The 25,600-nt window shown below is 43.2% G+C and overlaps 2 protein-coding genes across 5 annotated transcripts in view; one reads left to right on the forward strand and one right to left on the reverse strand.

The window, feature by feature from the left end:
• COL4A2 (collagen type IV alpha 2 chain) overlaps positions 1-17,301 on the reverse strand; it is a 141,166-nt gene extending 123,865 nt beyond the window's left edge. For 2 of the 4 annotated variants that reach the window (XM_050974372.1, XM_050974363.1), the window contains exons 1-3: positions 17,103-17,155; positions 16,701-16,804; positions 16,503-16,563 (exon numbers count right to left, since the gene is read on the reverse strand). In XM_050974372.1, the coding sequence (XP_050830329.1) occupies positions 16,503-16,563; positions 16,701-16,744 (105 nt within the window). In that variant the 5' untranslated portion in view covers positions 16,745-16,804; positions 17,103-17,155. Of the gene's footprint in view, positions 1-16,502; positions 16,564-16,700; positions 16,805-17,086; positions 17,156-17,191 lie in introns of those variants that run through there. The other 2 variants (XM_050974367.1, XM_050974369.1) reach the window with 2 other exon arrangements.
• An 84-nt stretch (positions 17,302-17,385) lies between these two features.
• The window catches only part of COL4A1 (collagen type IV alpha 1 chain), a 120,189-nt gene continuing 111,974 nt past the window's right edge, over positions 17,386-25,600 (forward strand). Inside the window, exon 1 of the mRNA XM_050974377.1 lies at positions 17,386-17,536. Coding sequence (XP_050830334.1) covers positions 17,474-17,536 — 63 coding nt within the window. The 5' untranslated portion in view covers positions 17,386-17,473. The remainder of the gene's footprint in view (positions 17,537-25,600) is intronic.

Consider the following 25,600-nt stretch of genomic DNA (forward strand, 5'->3'; position numbering starts at 1 on the left):
TGAATAGGTTTTTAATAGCCAGTAAAGCCAAAACTGCCTTTACTGTGTGCTTCTTCAAGAGTTCAGACAAAGGTTTGTATGTGTCAATATAAACTGAAATAACCATTTTCAAAGATGAGAACACTAAGTTGCCTGATATTCTTATCAGACAGAGACCATCAAACAAGCACTTGATTTGGAAGATTTTAAACTCAAAAGAGCCCTAAAAGCAATTGTATCCAGGGATGAACTATACAATATAATACTTGCTAGTGAATGGTAACCACAATTTCATCCTTTCAGGCCACGATCAGCTGCACTTTCTAAGTACACCGTGGGTATTTCTTTGCATTATTTCATCCCTGACACCCCAGTTAGGTAACATACAATCTCCTCTTTCTATTCATCCTTTATGAACTTAATTAAAAAGTCTGACTGGGGAGAATTGTTTGTAAACAATTGTAAACAATTCTCTTGTCAGTGGAATGACCTTTTTTTCCTAGGTATCAAGTGTCACAGTTTGTTTCTCTCTTCACCCTGTGAAGCCTGTATTAGGAAACAACAAAGTAAACAATAGAAAGAAAAGAAAAAAGCCACCAAGCTCCAGACCAGCTGAACTTAAAGGACTTAACATAATCTCTAAGCTAATTGAAACAGTGTGGTAGCCTTTCTGATAAGTCTTGTATAATATTGCAGGCTTCCTGGAATACAATGCACTCTGTCCCAAAATTGCTCAGAATTTCAAATGAATCTGCATCCATATAAAGAAAAGATGCTGCATTATGGACCAATCCTAATTTGTACTGGTAGCCTTTAAGAGATCTACATTCAACCTTTTAATAATGTCAGAATTTTAAAGAAAATGCAATAAAAATAAACTGCCTTTGTGATGGTACTTTTCATGATGACCTGTGCTGGATGTGAAGATCTGTTGCTACCAGTGTAGAAGGCAAGTATATAAGAGTCTCTCTATGACCCCAAAAATGGGAAACACACCTTTTATTTGTGAGCAGGGATTAAATTACCACTCTCCACCACTGCAAATTTGATAATGATCATCACAGCTAGCTGGAATGCACTAAGATTTAAGAACTGGGATTTTGCCACTCTGCAGAGTGAAACTGCACTGACTGATGAAGTTTTAACCTCAGAAACGTCAAGTCTTGATGCCCACAGGAATATTGCATTGGCCCTACTCCACATGCCAAGTAAGACAATAAAGTTAACATCAGGGTAACATCACATTTGTGGAAATAGGCCAAGTGACAAATGATACACATCTGAATTTCCTCCTTTCCTTTCACAGAAGAATTATTACTAAATGTAGAAACATAAGAGACTTAAGGCAAAATAAGTAGGATTGTTGGTTAAATAATTTAAAATCACCATGACTATCTTAAGAGAAAAGAAAAGCAAGAGCATTAACTGGAATTCATTACACTGTAAGAAGTAGGCACACCAATCTCAAGTTACTATTTTCAGCCTAGTATGCATAATAGGACAAGAGGGCAAAGGTAGAAATTAAAGAAAAACAGATTCCAGCCATCAGGAATAATTTTTCACATGAGAATCATAAATGTTGGAACACTCTATCAAGTAAGGTTAATGAGGCTAACAGCTAGCAGCCAAGGAACATCAAATTAGATGGCATCATGGGTGGATGAGAAAAAAAAAGGAAACAATTTTGCAATTATCCTGAAGGCAAAAATGCTTCAGATGCTCTTTGCCTGCCAACATACATAAAGGGCCACACTTCCCTTTCAGTTTTATCTGCAAAATCCAATAACCATCCCTAGATGAAATGCACAGCATCAGTGACAGGATAACCTGGTCTATGGGTTTTATGGAAAGTATGCAAGAAATGAGAAAGGAAATATTATTTTTCCTTAATTGGCTATGATTTAAAAACAATGGTAATTTATATATATATAGTACCTATATAATGACATAATGAAACTAGTAAACTTGTAACATTAAGCTCTTTCATCTACCTTGAAAAGGTAAAACAAAAGCTCAGAGACTGATTTTAAAGCTAGATCAATGTGGTTAAATCAATCTGTGTTTATTTTAAGAGTAATCAACTACTGGGAAATTTTAGTAGGGGCTGTGGTAGGCTCTTTGGCACTTAAAACCACAAAAAATACAGATGGGATGTTTCTCCAAAACTGGCACTTGTAATTCAAACATGAATTAAACTCAGGAAATTCTCACATCCTACTTTGCAAATATTAGTCTTGCTTTATATATTTAATGTATTTCTTTACACCAATATGCCACATGAATCAAGTTTTCTCTATCAAACTGAGCCTGTACTTGCAGCTGATGATAGGCAAGGACTACAGATGAGAGATGAAAGACTTACAGTTAGTGCTGTAGGTCTCACACAAGTGTAATGGGGGGGGGGGGTGTCATAGGACACTCTCTGCTTGCATAACTTCACCCCAGGTCTAACTTCATCGGTTGGTAACAAATGTAGGTGACCAGTCTGGTGACATATTCTGACTCACTTTTCCAGAACCCTATTTTCAACTTCTGATTCTTAGAAATTAAAACTTGAACCTCCTTAAAGGAGGGAATATGTTTATCAGCACAAACAGAGAGACAGGACATACATAGGAAATACAGCTACAGAACCAGGAAAGCCTAAAGATGTATGTGATGTTAAGTCACTCATTATTACCTGGGGGAGGCTTGAAAAGGAGAACTTCAGTAACGATTAACATGAAATCTCACTGTCAGCACACACTGGAAGAATTTCTATTAATTGTTACCCTGAAAACTAAATCCAGTCAATCCTATTGTGTTCTGCATCCCACAGAAACTAACAGAAAAGGTCAAATGCTTAGAGCCTGGCCCAAAGTGTGCTTAAACCCACTGATTTAAAGGGGGTTTCTACAAACATGTTGCACTTTGAACCCTGAATGAAAACTTTGGACCATTTGATACCACACACAAAAATTGGAATTTTCTGTTGAAGACATCATGCTGTTCTGCTTAAAAGCTGGTGGCACTAAATGGCTCTCATAACAATTAAAAAACAGTGGAGCCAGGGAAGTATTGTGTTTTTCAGCTTTAATTATTTAGACTTAAAGCAACTGGTCACATGTCCTTAATAACTAGACAGAATCCATGCAACAATACACTGAGATCCCATACCACTAATTCTTTACAAATCATGCTCAATATACTGTTTGGAAATGTGACCTATTGGGACATGTGTAATGCAGCACAGCAATACAGCACAGAGATTTAAAAAATGAGTTTCAAGTGAGCTGCCTTGGGTTCGGTGTCTGGCCTGAATAGCAAAAATTGCAGTGCATTTGTAAAATCTCTTAGAGGACTTCATTCAGAAAGTTCTTGCTGCAGAAACACACAGCTTACTCAAAGTAACTCTCATATTAGCAATGCAGCCAGCTCAGTAACCTGTAGTGGTGGTGATGCCACTCTGATAAAGTTCTTTCCCTGTTATTTTCAAAGCTAGAGATGTTACAGTTAATATAATGCAAGCATGGCAGGGATGTGTGTACTGAATGCTAAGGAGGAGAAAATGGTTAACCTGCTTACAGACCAACAGGGAGAATGAGTTCCCTCTCCCCTGTATGCTGGGCCAGGCAATACACACCTTCTGCCTCATGCAGATTGGGGCATGACTCACAAACCAGCAGATTTGAGGATAACACCAAGTTGGACGGGAGTGTCAATCTGCTGGAGGGTAGGAAGGTTCTGCAGAGGGACCTGGACATGCTGGATCAATGGGCTGAGCCCAACAACCAGGGCTGGGTGCTGCACTTTGGTCACAATAACCCCAGACAGAGCTACAGACTGGGGGCAGAGTGGTTGGAAAGCAACCCAGCAGACAAGGACCTGAGGGTGATGGTCAACAGCCCGATGAACATGAGCTGGTGTGTCCCCACGTGGCCAAGAAGGCCAGTGGCAGCCTGGCCTGTCTCAGCAATAGCATGGCCAGCAGGACCAGGGCAGTGATTGTCCCCTCGTACTCAGCACTGGTAAGGCCACACGTTGAGTCTTGCATCCAGCTCTGGGCTCCTCCATTCAGCAGGAACCTTGAGCTGCTGGACTGCATCCAGAGAAAGGCAACAAGGCTGGTGAAGGGGCTGGAGCACAAGTCCTATGAGGAGCAGCTAAGGGAGCTGGGGTTGTTTAGCCTGGAGAAGGGAAGACTCAGCAAGGACCTTTTCAGTCTCTACAACCACCTCAAAGGAGGCTGTAGCCAGGTGGAGGTTGACTTTTTCTCCCAGGCGACCAGTGACAGGACAAGAGGACACAGTCTTACCCTGGGCATATTCAGTTGGACATTAGAAAGCAGCTCTTCACAGAAAGGTGGATGATACATTGGAATGGGCTGCCCAGGGAGATGGTGGAGTCACTGTCCCTGGAGGTGTTTAAGGAAAGAGTGGATGTGGCACTGAGTGCCATGGACTGGTGGTGTTGTCATAGGTTGGACTCAATGATCTCAGAGGTCTTTTCCAACCTCACCGATTCTGTGATTTACCTGCACCATGACTGCAGTAAGACCAACACCACAGGGAGGGACAGACAGCAAGTCCTGGCTTGCTCATGCTCCCTAATTAGTCAACCATGGATCTCTCCTTGGGGTAATGTTTCCATAGAATGGCGTGGGTTATAAGAGATGTTACAGATCACCTAGTTCCAACATACCTGCCGTGAGCAGAGACACCTTCCACTGGAGCAGGTTTCTCAAAGCCCCATTCAACCTGATCTTGTTGACTTCTAGGAATGGAGCTTCAAAAACTGCTCTGGTCAACCTATTCAAGTGCCTCATCGCCATCACAGTAAAGGATTTCTTCCTAATATCTAATCTATACCTAACCTTTTTCAGTTTAAAGCCATTCTCTTTTGTCCTATCACTACACATCCTGATAAAGTCTGTCTTCATCTTTTAGGCCTCCTTTAGGCACTGGAGGGCTGACAGTTTTTAAGAGAGTCTGTGCAGCTCTCTGTTGTGGAGGCTGATGGACAATCTGATGCTTGAAGGAGACTACAGGAGTTCACAGCAAACCCCATTTCCAGGTCCCTCACAGCCTTGGTTGAGAGCTCTGTGCTGCAGCTGGGCTTCTGAGAGAGCTGCTCCCTTCTTCTGTTTGTGAAATGCTGGAGCTTCCCCTTGCCTCAACTCTCCAAGTCTTCTGGTATTTGTCTTGCTGCTTTTGGACATGCAGAGATTTTGGGAACAGATCATCAGATCAAAAGGTCGAAAAGTCTTTCCTGCTTGTGCTCTGGAGCACAGTTTTTGTGTTCACTGCTCATTTGAAAGATGCTGGGACAGCTGATACTATAACAAGACACTCTGCAAAGGTTAACACGACCCTCTGAAAAGGCTGACCAGACTGTCTGAAATTACCTAAAATTTCATTGTGAAGTGCCATAAAAAAAGGAGATTTCTTGAAGCTATGGCAAAACTGATTTAGTCTTTTACCCAAGAGGGAAAAAAGAAGCCCAACCAAGCAACAACCTTGCACTTTTATTTTAATTCACCATTTTCCCATGTCCTTTCTTAGGAAAACTACCCACTTTTAACAGTAGACAAACTTAGAAGCAGGAAGAGACAATAGGATTTCTGAGATTAAACAGCAAGATTTCTGCAGCTGAAACAACTTCACATCAATCTGACCACAAAAAGACAAAAAAAGGTCTGAGGCCTAGCTTCTTAGCTACTGAGGAATAGGACTTTCCTCAAAGAAAATACTAAATTTATATTTACAAAAATGCTGCAAACATTGGGGGATCTTTGGATGACAGTCAAATAACTTTAGGATGGTCCCTGTCCCTCTGTTAAATAAAAAATCCTGTTTTTTCTGTATGTACATACACGGGTTTGTGGAGTTTCTGCACAGTTGAATGGGATTGCTCATTAGCTGCATGCAGCACTGTAGTCTCTCCATGGACTGTGTCTGCAGGGTGATACTTGGTAAGTGCATTTTTATATCCCCTTTTTTTTTTTTTCTCAGGAGGATGAGCTTTATTCTCCCCAAATTAATTATTCTATTCTATGAAGTTATGTGCCCTTGTCTTAATGGAACATTCTGTTTAGAGCCTAATGAAAGATCAGTAGCCTCAAGTCTAAGAACACGTGTCCAGGGTGGAGCTCAGTCTCCTCCTCATTTATAACACATGATGACTGTACTTCAGTTCCTCTCTCCTTGTTTACACATGTTACTGACTTTATTGAAGACAGTGAATGATACATGACTAACATGGAAATCATGCTGAATGAAAATTAAATACCTTGAAGAAGTAGTAAAAATTACATCATCCCTAATTTGAGATGGTATAGTTCCACTGCAGCTGACAAGCCTCATGGAATCTATGTCTATATGGAAACTGGATTCTATACACAAAGAGCTCCCAACATGCCAGTATGATGACTGGCTGCCTGTGATTTGCTCATAGTAACTGCTGTGTGTTTTTCCTTGGAAAAAGAACAGACCAGTTGGTTCAAAGTATGAAGCAGCACAGGATCATGCAAGCACGTTGCTGTAGGGCTCACAGGATTCCTTACTCAGACAAATTCAAGAACATAGTCCCAGCCTTCAAAGTGATTTATGATACAGCCTCAAGCTACCTTACTAATCACCCATCTACTTACTTGTGACTCTGTGTGATACTGTGTCCCCAAGGGACAATACGAACCTCAAGCAAGAGATTGGAGCTGTAAAAGCGGAGGCAACATTTTCTTGAAGAATGGCTACTGTATTATCCCACTGAAGACACAAAAACAATTATTATGAGCAAGTAACAACAAGGAGAGTTTAAAGTTCCCCTCTCACACAAAAACATAATCAGAACAGTGTTGGGCAGATCATGCCCTGGATGGATGGGGTAAGATGTTTGGATCTCAATTTGATGACATAAATTCATAACGGATTGATGAGAAAAAAGGTTCATAAAATGTTAATGAGAATTTTTTTCCCCCTGGATTTTTCCCAGTCCATCAACCATATAAGTTTATTTAAATAATCATTTCTTAAAAGGGATTCAGGTATAGATGGTTTGTTGTCTAAAAACAGTACCATATTTCACTCTTTTTGAGTCTAATAAAGTCTGTTTACTCAAAAGAAAGGGGTACTGATCCTTTTAGTCCCTAGATCACTGAAGGGATGGAGTCTCACAAAGTTCTCTCCTCATTCTCTAAGACCAAGGTAAAAGCTAAACAGGTGATCTTATAGTAGACTTTTTTTTCCTTTTTTTTAAGGCAGTATTAATAGCCTAATAGCTAAGGCAGCAAGGCTGTGAGTCACAAAGAAATAAAAACCTCTTGCTGCAGGAAGGAAGTGGAATAGAAAAGTAAGAAAGAAACCTAGACTGTAAGCTGGCATTGTGTGACTGACAACTGGCAAACCCCAGTTCACATCAAATGAGGACAACTGAAACCCTTCCCTTCTACTATTCATCTGTTCTTGACTGAATTCTAAAACCACAAGACAGAAGAGCACATGCCCCTCACCTATTCCCTGGGAAAGCTCTTTGGAGAGTGGGGCAGTTGAAGAAGATGCACTGCAGTGCTGACACTCCAGAACAGATTAGGGTGCAGTTGGGATGTTCAACATAAGCCACCAGAAAACAAGGATGCAGCCAATTGCTAAATAGTCTAGTCACTTTCCATTTGTTGGGAAGGACTACTTTTCCTAACACTTAGACATGACACAGAGGATGAATAAATAGTTTTTTGATACCTATGCTTTTGCAATATGACTTGTGACCTGTTGCCAGTCACAGCTTCTTATAGGCTTACTTTTGTCCTTTATTTTGCTTGTATGAAGCAAAATATCAACAGATAGGACATGAAAATGCCATGAATCATCACATAAAGCTTAAAACAAAACTATCAGGAAGGGTTTTGGTCTTTCTTGGCACAAATTTCCTATTCAAATGGGTGACAGTGCTGCTCAGTTCTTTTATTCCGTTCTTACTCTGGTAAAACTCCCCAATACAACGATGCATGTGAGAAATGAGAGTGGGCCCTGATTTCCAGCCAGTCGATGTCAGTCTGAGGCACACATGCAGAGGTCTATAACAATGTGTTAAGGAGCCCTGTGCCCCACAGCCATGGTACAGACCATCTGTACCACCAAGCTGTCAGAATGGCCTTACGAATGCCTGCAGTTTGGGCTAGGAAGCTTTCAGTTGCTTTTTTGCCAAGACAGTTTTGGCCATGGTGCAGGAGTCAGCACAATGTAAGGAGCAGAGACAGTCTCTAAGGGGCCACCCTGTTTTGGAAACTAAGGAGCCTATTACTGTTATGGACATGGACAGACTGTGCCAACTGACCACAAGGCAGAGAATGCACCTGGGACTCTGCGGTTTACTGTAAGGGACACAGCCAGAGAGGAAGCAGCCTCTATGCCTAAGTGAGTTAAAAGATAACAGATGTGCTGGCTACCTCCCGGGCACGTACTGAGGACAGATTTGGACAACCTCACGCCGAGTTCATCACACCTATTCTTACCACAACCTGCAATCACCTGGTGGAAATGTAGTCTCAGCCCCACACTGCAAGAAAAATGCTTACATTTCCCCATTCACATCCTTCTTCCAGCCAGTGTCACTTAAGATTTCCTAAGTGTCTTGCAGAGACGTTTGGGCTGTTTCCAGCAGACTGTTTCTCTGGCTGCTGGCTTGGGGAGATATGCAGGCTTCCCATGCTCCGTGGCCCCAGCGGCTATTCCCAGCCCTGCGCGGGAGCGGCATTCCTTTCTGCCCACTCCCTCTGCCGAGGCTCAGCCCAGGACACTCCGGCTGCCCTTGTGAGCAGCTCCGCTCTCCTCCCGGAATTGCACCCTGGGGTCTCGGTACATGTGTTCAGGATGCTGTGAGACTCAGACCAGGTGTCTGAACATCAATTACACGGGGTCAGTGGGGCTACAGCTTGAATGTGGGAATGCCTTTCCTCATCCACATGCAGCATGGCCGGGGACTTCACAGATGGAGCAGCAGGAGCCAACAATTTGCTGAGAGCAAGACACACACCAGGGTGACAAGGAAGGCCTGCAAAGTTTTCCCAGTTTGCCGTCCCAACCTTGGAAAATGGTCCTGCTCCCTACAAGCATGGGCAGGACCTGACAACAGAGACCCACGTGGTACAGGCAGAGAATTGACAATTTGTACAGATGGCTTTTTTCCTTCTTTTTATCTCCAGTGAACAACAGGTTTGTTTCCAAGCCTGTGTTTCCAGAGGAGGCTGGGGTGTGCACCAAGGAGGTCAGCTCTGTGTTGAGCCAGGAGCTGCAGCCTCCAGAGGATTGACAGAAGGACAGCCACACTGCTCAGGCACTGATGGCAGGTAAGTTCCATCAGATGTAAAAACTCAGAGCTCAGAGCTGTGCTTTGTGACAAGGCTCAAACCTGAGGCAGTTAGTTGTTTTGTAATGACACAAACTAGAAGCCAACAAAAACCCACCAAACCCCCAAAAAACTCCAATTGTAGAACAAAACAAATGGGCTATATGCAAAATATTTCACTTTGCCCAGCATTAACTTTCTGTATACAGTCTTATTATATATTCAAGTAATTTTGGTCAGACTTTTAAGGGTCTGGCGAACTATAAAGTAAAAGTATAGTTGGAATAATAGATTTATTATTTGGCTGCATCATCCAATAGTGAGAAGAGATGTGGGTAGGATCTGCAGCTAGGACCTGCCAAAAATAAGCCAAGCCCTATTTATCTGAATGATCTTTACTTGCTAATTTCAGAAAGCTACTTCAAAATAAAGGTCGGGATCATTTACAAATAAATGGGATGCCTGAAATATCCCAGTAAGCGTGCATCCTCAGTAATTGATATGATCTAAATGTTCTTCTGATCTCGTGTTTCTAAAATAAAAATAGAACTTGTTAGTAAATTTATATTAGAAATCAGGGGGTTTTCTAGACAAAATGTCCCCTGTTGAGGAACTATTCCTGGAGAGATATACCAAATGATGCTGTCCTTTTAATTAATACAGAAGGCTCTGGTCAATTTTTAAATTTTGTTACGGCCCTCCTAATACATGTTGATTTCTGTAAAATTGCCACAAATTTGAAACTTAGACATCTGCTTTTCCAGCTTCCCAGCCTCCCTGCAGCCAGCTGGGCTGCACCAGGACCTGCTGGCTGCCTCTGCCTCAGGCTGGCTCCCCCATCCCAGCCCAGGGGAGCCCGGCTGTGCTCAGCGGGCGCAGGGCCAGCTCCGGGTGCAGCTGCGCTCCCAGAGCGCTGTGGGAAAAGGGCCGTGAGAAGTGGGGCTTCCCCCTTGGCCTGCCAGCAGCCTGGGAGCTCGGGCTGAATGCTGGGCTTCGGTGCTGACCTGAGCTGTGCTCAGCCATGCCTGTGCCAGGCTACCCCGGCCTCCTTCACCTGTGGGCAAATTCCCCAGCCTGGCCTCTGCCTGGCTTCATCCCCATGGCCCTGCCCTGCTCTCCAGGGCTGTGTCTGCCCTTGGTGACCACCTGGACTCGCTGGAGGGTACATGTGCTGCCCACCTCCCCATCCTGTCTGTGGTCTCATCCTCCCGGCTCCCCTGCCCACTCTGCTGCTGCCCCATCCACAACCACATCACCCCTCTTTCCTGGGAAGCACAAAAGTAAAGGCAGAAACTGAAAGACAGCACAAAACCAGGTGTGTCCAGAAGATGCAGCAGCTAATCAAACACTCTGACTGTCAAAGAGGGGAAACTGCAACAAAAACATTACTCTGCTGAAGCAGGGCAAATTAATCACACAAATGCAAGTTTGCTCATGAACTGTGAGAGCATTTTTCCTTGCTACACACTGTTTCTAGGGTGTGAAAACAAGGAGCTTTCTTTGTATCAAACCAGCCCCTTCAGCTTCCAAATGGGCAAAAAAGGGCACGTGGAAACCAACAATGTTGGTCCTTGGTCACTCAGAAATGTTTGCATGATAAAGATCACATACTTTCACTGTGAGCTGAGTCAACTGCTGCTATCAACTAGGTGCTGCCATTTTAAAGAAATAACTGTTGATAAACATCAGGAAACACTGCAAATTTCACTGTGCTTTTTACTCCTGAGGAGCAAATAGGGCACTGGGAATAAAGCAAGATAAGCTACCTTCTTAGGAAAAACTATGTAAGCCACTAAATGAACACTGAACTTTCAGAAGATCTTGGATCAGTACAATATGACATGAAGAATGTTCCACTCCTTGGCCAACTTTTGGCTTGTCAAAACAAAAGCAAAGAAGTAATTAAGAATAATCTGGTCTCAAACAAGAAATGCATTACTTAAAAAAAACTCCAAACCCAACACTAATACAAAATGTGCTCTGAACTACTGAATTAAAATATTTATAACTGAATAAGCCACAATGCAGCTTTACATTCTGAGTAAGGCAAATATATTTGGACCTACAAATAATTTTTTGTGCAATATTTAAAAAATACATGATAGGTTTAGTATCATATTGCATAATAGAGGCTTCCTGTGGTAAAATCAGTACACAATAAAACCCAGATGTCCTACCTTAAAAGCTCAAGGAAAAGCAATGCTGAATTTCTGAAACCAATACAGCTACTTTCAGAGTAAGGTGAAAAAACAATAAGATCATTTTATTACATGACAGTTTACCTCATCAGGATTCTTGTCTCTCAGTATCAACATTTTAACTCTGAGAATTCTGAGAATTCTGAGAGGCTGACAGAACTCTGTCTATTTTGCTACCAAATGCAGCATGACATACGATATGCCAGTTAATAACTCAACAAAATATACTGAATATATTACAGTAAGTATTCTTTGAGCATAGTTCTGATCTATAAAGAAAAAAAAGTGAGTACAGAACCTATATGTGACTTTGCCCAGAGAGCTCAAAAAACATGGACACATGCAAGAAACCCCTCCTCTTCATCACTAACTTCAGGCAGATACAATATTTTGCTTTTGGTGTAACCTGTCTTGTCCTTGCATGAATAACTTGATTCACTTACACAGGATATGACTGTATACAAAGAATAGACTCTCTGATTTTTTCCACACAGACATAGAACAAATGACTCTTAAAGAAATCTTTCAAGAAAGAATGATTAATTAGTAAATTAGAATCAGTATCAGTTCATAGGCATGGCAGAAAAAAATTTTTGAGAGCAACAAGAAAAAGACTCTCTTACTGATGAGTGGAACAGACAGCACACAAGAAAGGAGGGACCAAAAATAAGGAATTCAAAGCTATCAACCATGACTACATTTCCATGCGTGCAATACTGGCTGTGAATGTGCTTGTCTGTCTGGCATCATATGATGTTGATGGGAGAAATCATGGCTCTTAAAAAAACATAGATAAATTCCCACTTGGACAGCCATCCTGCTGCCTGTCCACAATCTGATACAAACTCTGTGACCCTTAGCATCCAAACAGCAGCTGCCGCCTCCCTCATTCAGTATTTCTCAAAGTTCTTTAAAAGAGCTGCCCCTCCCTGTCAGTTCCATGACTGAACATGGAAAGAGTCCTCTCTTAACTATCCAATAATTCTTCCAGGGTTCAAAGAAATTTTGAATAAAGCAATGAGATGTGCTAGGAGGGTCCCCAAAATGCTAGTGACTTTTTCAAGGTATTGTTATTCTGTCTGATTTTCTTATGGAACACCACTCATACTCAAAGATGAGCCCAACTGTACACTTATTTAATCAGCTCTAAATAAGCCATGTCTGTCAGTGTGGATACACTTCAAATGAAGCTATTCTAAATTTGGATTGCAATATATCTTTTTGGGGAATCTCCTAGGCTATTTCTGAAGCAGCCCACAGGTAAGGGGTCTGGTATTTCCAAGAAGAGGTGGATTCCCTTTGCATGACCCAAATAAGTAACATGGCAGAGGAACTCAATACATCAGATTGAAGCCTCCTTCCTCGATCACCTGGGCAGTGTGCCTGCCTTATGGCATTTTTCACACTGTGACCTAGTGCCTACATTTACAGTAGACACATTAAGCAGGATGGGCCAAGTGATGACTCCACCCTGGCTTCTTTAGCCTGGAAATCCTGTGTTAATGAAAAAAGTCCAACTGTTTTAACCAGACAAAACTTTCCAGATGGAATAAAACAGGACACACCTGGGAAAACCTGGATGTGAGATAGCCCAGAGCATTTACACATTTTAACTTAGAGCAATAACTTAGGCCTCCATGTCAGCAATCTAATTTCACAACAAAACCAACAGAAGTAGCACATAGTGGAGTTGGTTTTATTTTCCCTTTTAAAGATTTATTGCTTCCTCCACTTGATGACATCCTCCATGATATATCCCCTTAAAATCTCACAGAAGGGAAGAGAATGATATCTCATGCACTACTTCAACTGTTTTCTTTCTATATATCTATATATGGTCTCCTGCTATAATAACAGTTCTGATCTGTTACTTGCTGTTATTTTTGCAGATGTTATTTAAACTTATTCTCTCTCAATTTTCTTTCTTTGATCTGACAGTTATTTCCTTCTTTGCTGGGATTCTATTGCTCTCACCTGAATATAACTTGGGGAAAAAAGTAATTTTTGTTAGAGGCAGTTAAAAAAATATACTAAAAGGATACAAATAAAGTAATCAAAAGTTACAAAACTACTTAGGGAAAAGTGTTCTTTTTGGAAAACAAAAGAAAAAAAATCAGCATTAGCAGAAGGTACATTGTCTCTGAAAAGAAAAAAAAAAACAAAAGGCCAAGAACTATATTTTTGATGTAATGCATTAGCAGGGACAGAAAGGAAGAAGTAATCAGTAAACTTAGTTGAACTTCAAGTAGTTAATACTAATTAATTTTATTTAAGCCACGTGAATTATTAAATCTACAATTCAGAGTAGTTCCAAAGTTATTTGAGGCCTCTAGCATCTCTATCCAATGTATGCCAAAGAGCACTAAAGATAACTGTGCCTGATCCACTCCATTTGGCTGTCTGTCCTGGCACTTCCATTCAGGGAATTCTCTTCCTTAGTTCTTCAAGCCTGCAACCAGCATCCTCTTCTCTTGCCAGAGACACCATTTTTTTTCTCTCCCAGTTCTCTGATACCCTAAACATCCTCCTTCTTTTTCCTCCTCTCATGTCTTTTTCTGCTGAGAAACATCCATCTCCCTAAAAGCCAGGAGCAGCCTGCCAGGCAACACATTCAGACAAACTCTCTGAGTTCCACTCTTCCTCTCTCCCTCTTTCCCGGCCTTTCCTTAATCTCCCTTCAATTTCTTCCTATGTGCAATTTTTCTCATTCAACACCACTTATATCCAGCAGCTGTAACTCATTCACATATATATGGCTGTCAAAGCCAGCAGCACTGCCTGCCTCATTACAGGCAGAACCATGACTTTTAAGACCTGGTCCCACAGAGTCTAATAATTCATAGCATTTTTCTTAATTCAAGATAATAAAACACTTCATGACATTAGCACATTGATCTGTGTAACAAATAGGAGAAGATTCAGTATGACAAACAGGATTACAATTTAAAGAATACAACTGCCAGCAACTCTGGCAATTGTTCAGGTGCTGCTGCTTCCCACTGACACCCACTTTGTCACTTTGCAAACATATTTGACCAGAGCAGTCACAGCAAGGAGCAAACCCAACCCTCCTCCCACCCCCAGCTGCCTGCTTCCAACCCCATGCCAGCCCAGGTTTCTATGAATACAAGTGATGATCTGACCCAGGATAAAGTTAGCTCTCACTCCTCTTCTTTTTTGGGGTAGTGATTAGTACAAACAAGGAATTTTCCAAATCAGCTCACCACACAACTACAGAAAGACCTGTGCTGACCAAAGGAAGGAAGAAGCATATGAGTGGAAAATGGGATAAACATTGTGGTGGCAGTGCAGCTCAATTTTTCATGGAAAGGTGACCAGACTTCCCCATTCACATTCACTGGAAGTGTTTCATCTCCTATATAGCTGCCACCTTAGGAACTACTAAATCTGAGAAACTAAACCTTCAAGCAAGCCAATTTACTTTTTCAAGATTCTCTAGGAAAACCAGCATGTGGAGATTGAAGCAGCCATGATCAGACTGCGTGCATTAACTGAGATCTCTTGAACACCTCTTCAGTATACCTCTATTTTAACACCACAGCCTGCAGGCTACTGTAAGAACACAAAGGAGAATGAATTAGTCCATGCTATAGCTAAAACTCAGGTATCATGCACTCTACAACAAAACTTGATAAAAGAAGAGTCATTACGCCACGGGTTTATGTCAACTGATCCCAGTGATATCATTACTGGGCATAAAACATTGGCAGTTATCACCAGCCTGCTCTGGTTTCAGTAGCACATGGTAATTTTATCATCCATTCAGCACCATGCAGCAGAACAATGTTTGTGTCTAAATGAGGCAAAGACAAGCAGCACATGACACTTAAGGTTCTTGCTCCTGTCCCTTCCCACAGGGCTGTGGGTCCCCAGTCAGACTGCTCTTGCTCAGGGATGATGTGGAGAGATCAACCATCCACACAGGCTGACGGGCAAGCGCTACATGCCAACTGCAGCTGGAGTGCAGGATTATCATGTGTCACAGCACCTGCTGCAAAAGCCCTAGTATTCCCCAGTCCTAACACAGTATTTCCCATTCCCTAACACAGTATTCCCCATTCCCTAACACAGTATTCCTCATTCCCTAACACAGTATGCCATCTCATCAAAGATATGGCCTATCATCACGCATCTATATGGAGTAGAAAGTCGTAAAGTTGCAGACAGTAGGATTAAAACTTAGGTAGGATAGCTTTTGCAAAAATGTAATCAAGGTCCCACTAGCACATGACCACAGAGCCTTACCCACATTTGTGGCTGACCAATAATGCAGCCACAAGCCAAGCCTACCAACCTCAGTCTCCTACATTCAGGCCTGATCCAAAATCTATTCCCATTAATGACAATCTTTCCATTAAACTCACCAAGCTTTGTAACAGGCAAACATTGCACTCTCCTATGCATTATCTCTCACAGCTTTCACATCCTAGTGACAATGATGCAAGAGTTTAGTAACTTCTGCTTACATCAACAACTCAGGCAGATAGCTGCAGCCACCACCTATATGGCACATAACACCCATTTTTGGATTTAACAATTTAATTTAAACAACAAATTGTTTACAAACTCTGACTTGTAGAAATAAGCTTCACAGTCCTCAGTTGAGGGTTATGTAAATTAACTCATTTCACCTGCAGGTTAACTTTGGTATCTACAGCACTGCATTTTTTGTGTGTTTCTCACAAAAATAAAGAAATTGTTGGGTTTGTTTCACTACTGTTTTAACAAATTACCCAAACAGAGAAATTAACAGTGGAGCAGTTCAAACAACCTGACACTTGAAGCATTATGCTGCTCTGCATCATTTTATTGAAGACAGCAATCTGTAAGGCTTGCTAAGATGATCTGTTAGTTGTTTCTTTTAATAGAAAGATAGATAAGCCATCTGGCAAGGAAAACGCAGTTCCTCACTAATTGGTACCAAGGAAACTGCTTTTTTCTCCTCTTCTCTCCTCAGTAAAAATCAGAAGATGTTTTACTTACAGCGTCCACTTTGACGGCTGACAACACAACTTCCATCAGGATCAACAAAAGCCCCGTATCCCTGCAGGGAAAGGTGAATAAGGACGATATTGTTTTAAGCTGGTGCAAAACAAGCACGTGATAACGCTCTGAAGTTAAAGGTGACAATACGACTTTAAAAAAGTTATTTCCAAAAGCCTATCGAGCGGAATTACTTACTGACAAAGGAAAATACGTGCACTGGGAAGCTGCGAGATGTCCATTTTCGCTCCTTCCCCGGCCGGGGGCTCGGCTCAGGGCTCTCTCCCGCCGGACGGCCACCCCTGCAAGGCAGAGAAGAGCCCGCTCGTAACGCCGCTCCCCCCGCCGGAGGTCTCCGGGCTCGGCGACGCCGCTGCCGGGGCAGGGAGCGGCCCGCCGGGCCGGGCCGGGCTGCGATCCGGGGGGAGAGAGGGCTGTCGCGCCGCTCCCGGAGCCGCGCACGGAGCCACGTTCTCCCGGAGCGCAGCCACCCGCGGGACGCGGACCCCTCTGGGCCGAGCGGAGTCGGCGCCCCCGGCCCTGCCCCGGCCCCTTCCGCCGCCCGCCCCGCGCCCGCTCCGCACCGCTGCGCTGCCGTACCGTGCCGTCCCGGGCGGCCGCGGCCGTGTGCGGCGGGGAAGCGGCGCACCTCCCACCTCCGCCCGCGCCCCCCGCGGCCCACCACACACCCGCGGCGGGGACGAGGAGGCGGAAGAACTGCGGCCAGCGGGGAACGGGAGCGGGCGAGGTTGCGCCCTCCCAGGGTCCCCGCCCGGAGGGGAGGAGGGGGGGGGGCTGCCACCGCCCATCGTGTACGACGAGTCGAGTCCTTCGCCCCCGAGGCATTGCAGGCGCCGCGGCCGCGACGGAGGGAAGAGACGCGCATGTGGGGCCGGCCCCGCGGAGCCCCACTCTGAGTCGCCGGCTCCCCGCCGCCCAGGGACCGACGGCGCGGTGCGGTGCACGGCAGCATGCGGCTCTGGCTGGGCTTCGGGCTGCTGCTGAGCGCCGAGCTCAGCGCCGTGTCCGCCGCGGTGAGTACGCGGGGGCGGCTCCTTCGGGCTGCGCGATCGGGCGCACACGCGGGACCCTCTCACGGGGAGCCGCGGGAGCGGTGCGGGACGGGACGGGAGCCGGCGCGGGGCCTCCGCTCCCCGGGCGCTGGGGCAGCCAGGTGGGCTTCGCGCGGATGCCCGGCTGCCCTGGCGCTGCGCGGGGCTCTGCCTGCCCGCCAGCCCTCCGCGGGCGCGGAGCGGGCGGAGCGGGGTGGCCGGCACCGCGCGGGGATGGCCGCGGGGGTTCGGCGGGGACGGGCCCCGCAGCGCTCTCCCACGGCCCGGCACGGAGCGCCGCTGACTGGGGAGGGAATAGAAAGCACGCACCCACCCGGGACTGGAAAGTTCCGAGCTGTGTTTTCACGGTGAATAATAATAATAATTAAAAAAGTAAAAAAGAAACTATTTATATGAATAATAGTTTAGAGTGGGCTGCTTGGATTCAAAGTGCGGTGCACGCTGCCTTTGACCCCCCGCGATGGGCGGTAGGCTGGGGACTGCGAACGATCCTAATGTTAATGGTTAAAGCTGAATTTTGGCATCTTTCCGGATGGAACTAGATTGTAGCATAGACTTTGTAAAATCGAAAGCATGCAAGTAGTCTGAAAGTTTTGCTAAGGGAGCTAATTTTATCACTGTGATAATAGCTATTAGCTGTCCTTAAGTCTAAAGGACTCTTTCCTGGCGCTCCTGAAGTATTTGGGCTGTTCCTTTTGTATGTCTAAGTAATGGGCAGCTGACACAATATTTTGTATTAGGTTATCTTTTTGTGTCTCCTTGTTTCCTTGAATTTGGTTAGGTCGATACTGTATTAATGAAATTCAGGAGTGCAGAAAACTTTTCAGTAGCTGTAGACACATGGCTTTTTGTCATGCTTCCTGCTATAAATGTAAGATCTTGCATTAACATTTCAATCAACAATGGAGGTATGGGAAAGGGTTATTTTAAGCTGTTCTGCAATTTCAGCTGAAATTAAGTCCTATAATGAATTTTGACACCTCTGTGTGACCAGTGGGATGGTGTGTATGTATTGAATCAACTGAAGTAAGCAATGCACTGAACTTCCAATGTCTTGTCTGTTGCTCTTAGGTTGATAATATCAGATTTACTGTGATTGCAATAAATCACTCAGTGGTGAATCCTCTAAGGCGATTCACCCAGCACTTGCCACTAAGTTGATTAAACTGTATTCCCTTAAGGTTGTAATTTATTTTAATTAATTAGAATATTTTGAAGTAAATTATTTACATTTGAGTTCTGAATTTGGTGTATCTAGAGAAAAAAATACCTATCTGTGAGATGCATTCCCACCTTATGCTGTAAAGTGGAGTTATTGGGTGAACCATGACTGTCAATCAAACACACAAAACTATCTAGGGATGAGGTGCTTATTAAAAGAAGATGCAAACTTTAGTATTAGTGGTACAATTTCAGGTCTTCTGTGGCAACTGTGAAGAGGCTCTGTTCTAGAAGTATCTAGCATGTGCTGGATAAATTATTCCATTAAGATCAAGATTTCTTAAATTGTAACTTGAATTAGTTAGTTATATTACGAAGCTATTCCCATAATTAACCATTCTTTGTGTGTTAAGCTGACTGCAGATTTCCAGTTCCTTGTCAGTGCCACCAGAAAACACAAGTATGCAGTGGAAGTTGAGCTCCTTGCAGTTTTGTTGCCTTAGATAAACCTTCAGCTGTACATGGGTGGCCTTTCAATCAATTCAGTTCTGCTGGCATTGTCCCCAGCTCCACACTGTTGCCTGTCACTAACAGCCACACAAAAGGTGATGGAGATGGCTGTTAGCCTGCACCATACCACATGTGGGTGGTGATGGAGAGGCTGCTCTTTGGAGATTCTTGAGCTGGGCTGATGCCTGTGCATGATTGTGGCATGGTGGTGTGAAGCACTCTCCACCTGGGCAGCACCACTTCTGCATTTGGAGAGCTGGCAGAGCTGACCCCGTGCTCACATTGTCCTCAAATGAACGTGATCCCTCTGCTTACATTCGAAGAGTAGTTGTATTAGCAGAAGATTGTGTGGTAAGGAAGGTTGTAGCAGTACTCTTTGCAATAGGCAGAATGGAACAACCACTTTGCTGCTGGAAAAAAAATTATGCTGGTTCCTTCCTTCCCTAAAGTAGCTGTTATTGGTTAGTATTTTGGGTTTTTTTGGTTTTTTTTAATGGCAGTTGTGCAGCCAGTCTTATTAATTGTACCATGGCCTTCACCACAAAATTGGTGAGGCTGGTGGGCACCTTGGAGATCATCTAGTCCACCTTCCTGCTAAGAGCAGGGACAGCTACAACAGACTGCTTAATGTTGTGTCCCACTGAGTTTTGAATATGTCCAAGGATGGAGACTGCTCAACCCCTCTAGGCAACCTGTGTCAGTGCTTAGTCACCCTCACAGTAAATGTGCAAAGTGGTTGGTCTAGGCTTGAGACCATCCGTGCCTGTGAACACAAGCAAGTGTGACAGAAGCAGCTTGTGCTGTGTCGCTGGTGGTGATTCTGCAGTCTGTCAGGGCTGACAGAATGAAAAATTGTTTTTATCTCTGACATATCTGTGATTAAATACATACAAGGAGATTTGGAATGACTGCTCTGACAGAGGCATTTGACGTAGCAAAGCAAGCCCTGAGCCAGCTACTGTCACGATCACGTGCCTCAGTACAGAAAGAGGGAGCTGCTCTGTTGCAGCTCCCTCTGGTTTTAATGTGACACTATAAGGAGCTTCCAGATGTGACACTGGAAGTGTAGTGTTCTTTAATTTGATGAATTATAATGAAAATAATATTTATAGCTGATTGGGGCTTTTGTGCCGTTCTGCGTTCTTCTCAGGAGATTCGTTTTCAGGTTACCAGGAGAGCAGAGTGGAAGAAGGGCAGTAGATTAAGATGTTTCCAGGTCAGGATAAAAGACTGCTCCCATGAGACCGTTACGGGAGAAACTTGTTTTGAAGGATCTCTGCAGGGGCTCTCATTTCTGACACTCTTCAGGCTGCCATTTCCTTTGGAGAAAATCTGTTTCCTAACATTAGTACTGCTTGGTTGAGAGTGGACAGTGCCATGGGAATGCCTGTTTCATTGTTTGGTACCCTGTCCATGCTGCTGCAATGCTGGTCCTTGTGCTGCATGCAGCAGAGCGAGATTTTCAGCTGCACTCCTGGTCTGAGTCACCTTCCACACAAGTGGCTGCCATGTAAGCCCTGGTGGAAGGGAAGAGCTCTCCTGGCCACCACTGCTCAGCAGCAGGTTTAGCATTCTCTCCAAGTTCCCAACCAATCTCCCTTTTTTGCTTTTAGTCTTGGTGAAGAGGGTGCTGGGACAGAGTGAGAGCAAGCTCTGTGGAGCTGACAGGGAAATGTGTGAGGTTCCTGTCCCTGAGTAAGCCCTGTCTAAAGAGTGGTCCTGTATGTGGCCAGGCAGAGACAGCTCTGCTGTATTGTCCTCATGCCTTCCCTGCAACACCTCTCCTGTTTTTACATGATATTTGGGAGTGCATTCTGACGCAATTAGGAGCCAAAAGCAAAATTAATATAATTGCTTCCAATTAATCTGACCAATTTTTCTCTTTTCTTTAAAAATGTGATTTACTGAGATGGAGATGTACAGGGCACACAAACCTAGAGTAGATAAAAAGAATGACCTGGGCTTTTGGCATGTGTTTGAAGAGAAGTCGTATGACTGAGTCTGAATCACTGGTAGCACTTCACTTGGGCGTGCTTTTACTAATGAAGTAAAGGCAGGGTTGGGCAGCTGCCTTCTGCAGCAGTTATGTCTAGGACTGCCATGTCTTTGATGTTGAGACACCCTGAGGCCATCTGACACCCTTGTCCCTGAATGTCCTCAAGGACTTGGTAATACCAAGAGCACGTTTAATAAACCCTAGCAAGTGTTAATTCAGGAGAGATACATGGTCACTCTGATTCCAAAAATATGGCCAGAAGGGGAGACCCAAATGATTTCTAATGAGCAAACTCCTCTCAGTCTAGAAGGCTTCAGAGAAGAACAGGAAATGGGTTTGGTTGCCCCTGACAGTCTATGGTGGGATGTGGAAGCATGAAGAAGACAAGAGCTGTGCTCCCTTTTCCTCCTGTTGTAGCAAGATACCAGGAAGAGGTGTAAGATCTGGGATGGCTGAGGGTGCTCCAGAGAGCGTCATGAGAACATGGGCAGGAGGGTGGCCTTCCAGCTTGTGGCCAGCACTGCTTACTGGGAAAGTGGAGGTGTGGTGGGCATGGGTTCACCTGTCCCAGCAGCAGGGAGTTATTACTCAATGTGTATGCGCAGAAAAATGCATGGGCACTTTGGGGACAAGGGGACAGGCCTGATGACTCCTTGCTACCAGAGAAATATCTTTATACCTGTTGTCCTTTCTGCCAACTTCTCCTCTCCCTCTGGCCACTTCTTCTACAGCATCATGGCATGGGGTGCTGAAGAGAAGGGCAGGATATTTTGGAAGCACACACCTGCCTGCTGCCTGCCGTGTTCGTGAGCGCAGTCTCTGAACCTGCTGAGTGTCAGCACATGCAAGTGTGTTCATGGACTGTCATCCCAAGTGCTCAAGTTTTGCTTCTGAGTGTTTGTATCAAATGCCTGCAGGACTACTGCAGAGTTTCATTGCAGATTGTCTGCTTGATGTTTATAATCCTGGGTGTCGCTAGTTTGTATAATGCCTGAGGTTATGCTGGATGTATATTCTGTCAGTTGCCCTGATTATGTAGAGCAATGTAGCACAGCTGCTGCAGGCAGCTTAGACTATTGTTCTAAAATGTCAGAAACCTTCTTTAGGGATAGGCTTAGGAATATTGTTCTTTTTATAGAACTAGACTAAACAAAGGAAGATTCAACAACCTCTACACAAGAATAAATTGACTTACTTCATCAGTGTTTGAAAGTTACATAGTACACCCTTCCCAGAATTTCCACTGACTTTCCCATCATAAACACTTAACACCTTGCAAAATTTGATCAAAGAGAAGAATTTGGGCATGGGCTATGACCTGAATGGAAGAGCAACCTGTGGCTTTAGTGAGCAGTTGAAGGTGTAAAGTACTGCCGAAATGTAATGATCTGTGTGGGGAGATAAACTTTTGATTTCTCTGGATTGTGACTGGCTGGAATTATTCTTGGTGATTTAATACATCAGAAAAGTATGTGGCATTAACCCTTCAAGAGTCTTTATATGGCAGTTTCCTGGACAATGTGTCAGTAAAATATAGGACAAGTTAAAACATTATCAATATGTAATTACTGCTAATTATGCTGTTGTAATCGGAGGTGAGTTACAGTAAAGAAATAGGCAAATTTATTCTTCATAAAGAGTATAACAAGTGCAAAAACTAGTCCTTTTTACCCTCTGGCATGTACAAACAGTTACAGGATGAAAAACTGACTGTTCAATTTTCCTTTTTCTCTGACATGACCTCTTATAGAAGGAGGAGCTTGTATAAACTTTCTAAATTGAAAAAGTACAGTGTAGATGTTCAAAAGCACTTCAGCTTCCAGTCCCTTGTACTTCTACTATACTCTGTTCAGCTCAATTTTTACTACTTTGTCATCTCAAAATATCTCAAATATGTATTTTTTAGGAAACCTCTTAACATGGTGTGCTTTCATTATATTTCCAACATAGGCAAAAAACACTGTAAGCCTTAATATTATATTAACTCTTCTTAGCTTAGGTGTTTGTGTGGTGCTGGTAGGAATTACCCCTTTTCACCTCTGATTTGCCAAGTTATCAAGCATCTGAAAACCTGTCATTATGGGTTCCAATGAGAACTGTAGTCCTGCTTTTATACTTTTATACCTGTGCTGGGGGTGTTCCAGCCCAGTGACATCAGTGCAGTTCTGGTGCAAGGTGCTGAGGCCTGGGTGCAGACAGCAGGAGCTGTGGGACCCAGCAGCTTGGGAATCTGCTTGGGTGGAGATTAGTCAGCCTCACAGTGGCAAAAAAGTTCCCTCTTTTTGGCTTGGCTTGCCTTACAGCCCCACGATTAAAAGGACATGTCAGAAAATAAAATTAGGGAAGCCAGAGAAGAGCTGGAAAAGGATAGGCTTCCTTTTTCTTGTTGGTTTTTTTTTTTTTTTTTTTTTTTTTTTTTTGGTGCTACCTTCATATCTAAAGTATGCTGTTCTGACACATGTTCTGAAATAAATGGCATAAGGTTTGCCATGAATGCACCAACTTAATTTATAAAATGTGTAATTGTGTCTTCAGCAAAGTTGTTCAGCTACTTTTATGGAATTTCTTGTAAGCTAAAGGGTTTCTTTGTGTGGATTCAAGAGAATCACTAATCATCATACTGTGTTCCCCTCCTTTCCTATGCTTTTTTTCTCTCTGTATGCATCCGCTGCCTTCACCTTTACTGCTGCTGGCAGACAGCCTCCTTCTCGCAGGGCCTGAGGAAGGGTGTGCTTCTTCAACAGAACAATGTGAAGGACAAAATACAAAGTGCTGTCAAGTATGTGGAGTAAACAAATTGCAAAGTAATAATTAAGTTTCTTTCATCTTTTTGTGGCTTTCATCTGCTTGTAGCAGTGACAGACCACATTTTGACATGCAGATTTTTAAGATGGCTGAGAAGGAGCCAGCAGAATAAATTATCAGAGTTATAAAATAAATACAATAGTTAGTTTAATGTGCTAAGATTGTTAGGAAAAATGAGAATATTTTATTTAAAAATCAAGTGAGTTTGGTCATTTGCATTCAGAAGAGATGTAGTTTCTATAGAAGACTGACACATGGTACAAACTATTATCTTGTCTGTAGATAACAAATACTTTATTAAAGAACATTTCAAATGCTACAACTGGGAACAGAAAGTTTTTAGGTAAAGTCTGTCACCCCCATTGAGATCCCTGCCCAACTGTAAAAGTGGGAATGGAAGAGATGTGCTGACTAGCCCCAGTTGTCTCTGCGTTGAGATAAGATGAAAGCCACAAATCAGGTTTAGATGTTAAACTTTCTTGAAAGGTGCCAGAAGTCTGGTGGTGTTCCCTAACATTGCTAGAAAAAATAATTTGAGGCAAGAAACATTTCATCTCCTCTACTACCTTTAATGACCAGTGTCCAGCCTTCTCTCTGCCCATGTGTGTCTCAGCTGCTGTGGGATTTACAATCTCTCTGGCTACATGGGAGGTCTGAGGTTTCAACCTTTCTTCTAGTTGAGATGCCCTCTCAATTTGTCTTCTGTACATGTGGATGTTGTCTTAACACTGGGGAATGAATGTGGTAGAGCATTTCTAAATGGTTTAGTGGGAGAAAGAGTTCTGATTCATCATAGTCAATGATCAAAATGCCATCTTTACGCGAGGATGCTTCCTATAGATAATTCACTTTGGAAATTCATAATGAAGTATGTAATCTTTCATGCAAATAATCACTAACTTAGTGGAAAATAAATAGTTTAATTAGCTTGTTCTCCTTGAGTACAGGATTTATGGGGTTCTTAGTTTAGTATACAGAAATCAAAATGAGAAAGGTTCTTCCTTTTATATTTTCTCTTTGTCATGACGAATGTTTCAGTGGTAGCTAAGGGATAGAACAAATTAGCCCATTTTCACTGGATAGCTATGTGCTGACTAGATATTGTAAGTCTTTTGGTCTTATTAGTCCATTTGTTTATCTAGTGGAAGAAAACTTGTTTTCTACTCTACTGAAAACTTCTGTTGAAATATTTGTTAATCTAAAAACATTGAAACATATCCTAAGATTGTAATGAAACCCAAATAAGGCTGAAAAATTACACTGGTATGGACTGATGGGGCTGTCAAAAATTAGAACAGAAGTTTGAAAGAGAAATTAGTGCATTAATAGTTTCTACTCATAGTGCACATATTAAGGGAAAAATCAGCTACATGAGGGTAGATTCAAGCATTCCAGGAATTTTCGTATTGTACTTGAAGCTTGTCCCTTTTATGGCAATGGTAAGTCAGTTATCTGCTAGCAGAATAAAAAAGGATGAGTTCTGGCTGCCATAAAGCCAAGATATATGTGCAGCACTAATTGTGGCCAAAACTCAGAAGATGTTTTTAGCTGAA

The sequence above is a fragment of the Serinus canaria genome, chromosome 1 (assembly GCF_022539315.1).
Source record: "Serinus canaria isolate serCan28SL12 chromosome 1, serCan2020, whole genome shotgun sequence".
NCBI classification, from domain to species: domain Eukaryota; kingdom Metazoa; phylum Chordata; class Aves; order Passeriformes; family Fringillidae; genus Serinus; species Serinus canaria.